Source organism: Elgaria multicarinata, chromosome 2 (assembly GCF_023053635.1).
Source record: "Elgaria multicarinata webbii isolate HBS135686 ecotype San Diego chromosome 2, rElgMul1.1.pri, whole genome shotgun sequence".
NCBI lineage: Eukaryota > Metazoa > Chordata > Lepidosauria > Squamata > Anguidae > Elgaria > Elgaria multicarinata.
In genome coordinates this window covers 24,508,989-24,515,731 of record NC_086172.1, presented here as the reverse complement: position 1 = coordinate 24,515,731, position 6,743 = coordinate 24,508,989, and the positions used below count along the sequence as shown (strand labels likewise).

General features: G+C 43.9%; 1 protein-coding gene across 1 annotated transcript; it reads left to right on the top strand.

The window, feature by feature from the left end:
- The first annotated feature begins 356 nt into the window (after positions 1–356).
- CTLA4 (cytotoxic T-lymphocyte associated protein 4) lies at positions 357–5,429 on the top strand. The gene is made up of 4 exons (XM_063115879.1): positions 357–414; positions 1,742–2,089; positions 4,800–4,921; positions 5,373–5,429. The coding sequence occupies exons 1-4, from the start codon at positions 357–359 to the stop codon at positions 5,427–5,429; spliced, it is 585 nt and encodes a 194-aa protein (XP_062971949.1).
- Positions 5,430–6,743: the final 1,314 nt, after the last annotated feature.

Here is a 6,743-nt window from a genome sequence, read left to right as displayed (position 1 = left end):
TTTCAAATTGACTAATTTTTCTCTTTGATGCTGCTTCGCTCATTGCCGCTTGTGGTTAATTGTGCACGTCTTGATTCAACCCTCGACTTCCGTTCACATAAAACCATAACAAAGCCTTGATTACCTTTTCAGGTATACTGTCAATCTCTTTCTCCCTCTGTCTATCTTACTCACTCACTCTCTCACACACAATCTGTGTGTGGGTCGCAAGGTTCTGTTTCACACCAAGATCCTGTACCTGAAAAAGGAGCTGCCTGTGACCCTGCCGTTCTAAATATAAATCTGGTTTGTTTCCAGCTTGCCTTGGGCTAAGAAAGCATCGAGCATTTACATCGTCCCAACATCTGACTTTCGAGATGATTCCACTTGTCTTCACCCTTGTCTTTTCCAGCATAGTGGCTGGCTTCTGCAAAGGTAGGTAGGTAAGAAAGGTGAAGGGCTGAAAAGTTTCTCTGATGCAGAAGAATAATCCAGGAGAGAAATACATTGGCTCTGCGGCTGTTGCTGTTGGTATTTTCTCCATCTATGTACATGGTACTTCACAAAGAATGAGATGACAGCTGAGGAACTTATGATCTATTATTGTTAATTTCATTTATTTAAAGCATTTTTTAAAAATGCCTGATTCAAAGTGCTGGTATTAACATTTAAATGGCTTGGGGCCAGGCTATCTGAAGGAACGTCTCCCCCCATATGTACCTGCCCGGACCCTAAGGTCATCCTCAGGGGTCCTTCTCCGTGAGCTCCTGCCAAAGGAAGTGAGGCAGGTGGCTACCAGGAGGAGGGCCTTCTCTGCTGTGGCACCCCGGCTATGGAATGAGCTCCCTAAGGAAGTTCACTTGGCACCTACATTATATGCTTTTAGACGCCAGGTGAAGACCTTTTTATTCTCCCAGCATTTTAACAGTCAATAAATAAATTTTAACTTGGTGTTTTAAATTTGTAATTTTGCATTGCTGCTGTTTTTATCTGGTTGAGCTTTTATATTGTATTTTATATTATGGTTTTATCCTGTTGTTTTATACTTTGAACGGTTTTAATTTTTGTGAACCGCCCAGAGAGCTATTGGGCGGTATAGAAATGTAATAAATCAATAAATCAATAAACCCTTCTCTTCAGCCAAAAGGATTCCCAGAATGACTTACAAATATCAGAAATAAGACAGTCCCTCTCTGCAGGCTTACAATCTAGAAGGCACAAGACAAAAGGAAAAGGGCTTGGGAGGGAGGAGGAAAAAAGCAAGCTCTGGTCCTAGATTCTTAGTTCAGCTGGTAATGGAGTTGGAACGAGGAACAAAGGAAGGATTTCAGCAGTGGCAGGGGGTAGCAGGAAGGAGCAGGTCTCTCACCTGGAGCTCAATCCAGGCATGGCAGACAGCGCCCGACTGCTACAATCTTCCAAATAGACACAAGGGAGACAATGGTGTAGTATGGATTTTCACATCAAGCATATAGCTGTAGATATTAAAAATAAACTCATTTATCTTCTGTATGTTTATGGGGTTGCATTTTTCTGCTGCTATCATATTTTTTTATAAAGTCACTATAACTGAGCAATTGATGGAAAGATAATTGTAAATAAAAGTAAATATATAATGATGCTTTAAAAGAAAAAAGGAAAAAAAAAGAATCCTGCATGAAGCTTTCAATTTTTGACAGAAATTATGCACCCATGTTAGAAACATGCATTTCTCTTGGACATGTCCATTTATCTCATTTCTTTCTTTCTTTCTTTACGATAGTGATGGAAGTGACCCAGCCAGCATTCATAGTGGCAAAAACGCAAGAGGCTGCCCGCTTTGTCTGTGAATATAACAATGCTGGAGATGCAACTGATCTCAGAATAGCGTTGCTGAAACAGATAGGCAATGAGTCCATCGAGATCTGTGCTACGTCCTTTACTGCTGAATATGAGTCATTCAGCATGAAGGATGTCCGGGTCCAAGTTGATACTAGTCACGAGAGTGTCAATGTTACACTTTTCGGGCTGCAGACAACTGATGCTGGTCTGTATGTTTGCAGAATGGAAAGGATCTTCCCTCCTCCCTATTACCCAGTCAAGGGAAAGGGGACCCAGCTCTATGTCATTGGTGAGTAAAGAAGTCTTAGCAGCAGATTCAGGTGTTTTTATAAAAGGAAGGGGCCCACAAGAGAAATTGATCGCAGTGGGAAAAGAAGCCACGGTGCCTTCTTTTTCCTGTCCCACACATGCCACTCACACAACTGCCATTCGCCTAATTACCCACGATGTGGCATGGGTTTTCGTGGCTTGTTGTGGGGTGGTTTAGAAGCCATCCCTGCCACACACCTTGCCAGGTTCAGATGACACGATAACCTGAGCAGTGGGTATTTAGGCAAATGATGGTTGCACAAGCAGCATGCCCGGGCCTGGGAAAAGAAGCCATGGTGACTTCAACCACACACACACACACGATTGTCCGAACCTGGCCATTCGAGGCCTATGTGTGTAAGCCTGTAGCCCCCTTGCATCCCCACTCAGATGTCCCAGTGAGGTCAATGGGATCCAGTCCAAAGCGAGTGAGTTTGGGATTACAGCCATTAATTCCTTGCAGCATATTGTCCCCAAGATTCAGGGCCAGAAACTGCAACCAATCAGGATCTTATAACCTGATTGATCATTTGGGGATTTGGCCAGTCCAGCTAGATGAGGGGGTGGGGAATCTGAGACATCCCAAAAGCCGTATTTCATTGTGGGGAACATTCCATGATCCTCGTGCCAGAGGAATGGGGTAGGATGGGTGGGTAGGTTGGTCAAAGCCCCACATTATAACCTACTTATACTCCTCCATTCATATATATATATATATATATATATATATATATATATATATATATATATATACACCCACCCACCCTGATTGGATGGGGATGGTCAAACTTTCCATCCTAAACTGCAACCCCCCTGGCCCTAAAATCAATCCTGTGCTGCAATTAGGTTTGAAAAAAGCCTCTAATTTTCAGGCTGCCATTCCTGTCCCACCCACTGCCAACCATCCCATGATAGACTATTGAAAGCATAGTGGTTTTCTAGATGGACCTGACAGGCTTTGCCAAGTCATGCTGTCTTTTACTGATTCTGGAATTTCCTGACTATTGAATACTTTTTAAGGATGACTGCTTTCTGGATGTTGGTGTGGATGTATTTTGGTAGGCCCAGTTTCTGAAGATTTTCTTCAGAAACTGGGCCTAATGGAATAATTGTAACCTTTTCCTGTTGCCATAGTTCTTTAACTTCCATGGCCAGTGGTGCACATTTCTCTCTCTTTTCCTCCTCCTTCAATATAGCACCATCTATGTAGATGGTACTTTAAAAGGACAATTTTGATAGATCCCATTTCCAAGGAGCTTATAATCTAAAAACAGACACAGAGGAAACACGGAGAAAGGAGGCAGGGATAAAGAAGGAAGAATATGTGATTATTTCAGTTACATGGATTTTGAGTTAGTAACCAAGAAATACTGGGATGAGGGGACTGATCAGATGCATTCTTTCAACCATCCCCCAGAACTTGCAGTCTCCATGATCTTCTGTAGTTTTTAATAGTAACTTAGAGCAAAGCCAGTGTATATACTTGTGTCAATAAGGGCACAATCCTATGCATGTTTAGACAGAAAAAAGTCCTACAAAACCCAGCATGCTCCAGCCAGCATGACTAGCTGGAGGGTCAGAGGGAAATAATAGGACATTTTTTTTGTCTAGATATGCATAGAAATGAACCCTAAGGCCTTAGCTAGACCTAAGGATTATTCCAGGCAAATGGAGGGGTCGTCCCTGCCTGCTCCTGGAATCCCCTGTGTGTCATTTGGATGCACAGGGATGATCCCGGGACAATCCCAGGATATAGGCCTGATCTAGCCATGGCCTAAGTGTGTCTCCATACAGTGTCAGTCAGATTGTACAATTGCTTCCAGTGTTTCCCCTAGAAATTGAGTTTTTTTTAAAGAAAATGGGGGAGTGGGACAGATTTGGGGTGAGACCCTTCACTCTTGGCAAATACAGGTGGAGGTTCTGGTGGATGATCCAAGAATTTAGGACAACGAGTAGATGGAATTTCCTGACTGCTTTCCAAACCAATAGTTATTGATGTCAGTGAGACTCCTGACTGCAAAATATGGGCAGGAGATATGGTTACCATGACATTTCTGAACTGCTGCCGTAAGGCCTTGAAGGGCAGCATGGTTTGCAGCAATTCATTGCCATATTGTCTAACTCTGGTGTCTCGCTCCTAAAAGCCAAATTGTAGAAACTTCCAAGCATTCTTGATGATAACTCTTCGCTTAAACCTCCCTGCTAGCTGTAGAGCCTTGGCGTTACAGAGATGATAAACGTTAACCAAACAACAGAAGTATGATTTTTTTAAAAACGAACGAACCAAAACTGGCAAACGTTCATTAGATACTGGAGGACTGGACAAATATGGCTTTGTGGAGGTGGAAAGAACCCTCAGTATCCTTTGATATGTATTCAAATGTGAAAGATAATTTCTTTGTTTGTTAGCTGTGTACTTCTTTTTAACTTTTGCTGGGTGAACACTGTAAAGTACTTTTTAAAGAGAAATTGGCTACCTCAGTGCCCCCTTCGTAAACAACCAGCTTAGAGCATCATTTCCCTAACGAAGCATGCCCTCAGAAACTAGGAACTACAGTGTCTTCTTTTTATTCCCTAAAATATTTTGTTCTGCTGTTGCTATCGAGGATAAGATGCTAGTATGACTTTGAAAGGCTTGTTCTGTCATCCTTACAATGATCTTTTTTTTGTGGGGTGGGGATGTATTTCAGACAAAGATCCATGCCCGGACTCATGCCCAGACATGCATCTGTTTCTTTGGATAATAATAAGCGTATTTTCTGGATTGCTTGGCTACAGCATAGTACTCACAACCTACATACTGAGAAAAGCAGTAAGTACCGTAGTTCTAACACTGTACATGGGCATTTGGGAATAAATCTAGGGGGAGTCTACACAACGTTCCGAAGGCGCCCCGAAGCCACTTGAGGGCGCCCCAAAAACGCTCGTGTAGTATGTACCTTAATCGTCCCCAGAAGAGGCGGAGGAAGAGGCGTGTTTTGGCAGCGCGGACGGCGGGCAGGCTGCTCCAGGCTCCGTTTCCCTTTAGCCAGCAGGCTCTGCGAGAGCTCCCAGCAGCGGGGCTGGGTCGTGGGAGGGAAGACAGCGGACGGGCAAGGAAAGGGGAGGGCGCCTCCCACGCCCCCGGGACCGCGCAGGGGCCTCCGCTGCCGCCCCTTTCGCTCTCATTAAGATCCAACAGGGATTAGAAAGGTTAAGCATGTGTGGTCCTACAGAACATCTTTTTCTTGCAGTGCCAGGTAATTTTTATTTTATTTTTACAGAAACGAAAGCGCGCCTATTACGCTCCTGGAATCTACGAGAAGTTTATATCACTGTAATCAGGGACACAAAGAAACTGCAATGAAAAAAAAGGAGAAAAGGTGCTGACTTCTGTGAAGTGTCTACAGAGAAAACGAATTTCCTAATAGATAGGAATGTAATTGCAATGCATTAACGTAAGAATACTAAATTTACATCACAAAGCTTTTTAGTTGTTGAGTTCCTTAGGAACGAGTGCGAGTGCACGTCTTCCTTGCGAAATTCTCGCACAAGTTCCTTCATGGTAACAGCACTTTGTTGAAGGCCAGGCTATACCATCAGCAGAAGCAACTGCCAATGCCCTTCTTGGACTGGAGCGCTTCAGGCTGTGTTTTGCTCACCTTCTTTGTGTGCTGTTTGCCCTCTGGGGGCGGCTTCCTCTTTCCCCAATGTGCAGCTTTGGCATGATTTATTTTTTAAAACCGGCTTCTTCCAGAAGCAATACAGCCAATCAGTTCTAGCTATGTGACGAGGTCACAATGCCAAGTCAGAGGAAGAAAAATTGCCTGCGCTCCAAAGGAGCTTCCTGATGATGCCATGTAGCCAATCAGATTTGACCATGTGATGACATCATGAAACTACACCAGAATAAAGGAAACGCTTTTCTTCTGATTCCAAAATCAGCAAATCGGTTTGCCCCATTTTGCAGCCCTCTCCATCACAAAATGGGAGCGCGTTTAGCAGGGGCAAACGTTTTCTTGACCCAAGCAGCTGCCCCCCATTTTGGTTCACCCCTAGATTTGCATTCCAGCATTGGATTGAGGAAGCACATCTTTTGCTTTCTGCTTCAAGGGGCCTCTCACATGATCCGACCCTCTCAGGGCTCGTCTACACTAAGCAGGATATTCCACTATGAAAGCGGTATATAAAAGGCAGGAGTCACACTACTGCTTTATAGCGGTATTGAAGTGCACTGACAACTGTTGGGGCCCATTGACACATACCATACACCGCTTTCATACCTCTATATCCTGCTTGGTGTAGATGTGTCAATGGGCCCCAACAGTTGTCAGTGCACTTCAATACCGCTATAAAGCAGTAGTGTGACTCCTGCCTTTTATATACCGCTTTCATAGTGGAATATCCTGCTTGGTGTAGATGAGCCCTAAGTCTCTCCATTCACCCAAGTACCTACCACGTATTACGCAGACCTTCCACGCTTCAACCCTTGCTTTTCCCCCCTCTCCCTTTGCCATTCTCTGTTTAAGAATGCTTTGTAAATAAAAGTTTAAGAATCAAATGCATCTCAACTGGTCTTTTCTGTGTTCATATTCTGTTGTTGTTTATTCGTTCAGTCGTTTCCGACTCTTCGTGACTTCATGGACCAGCCCACG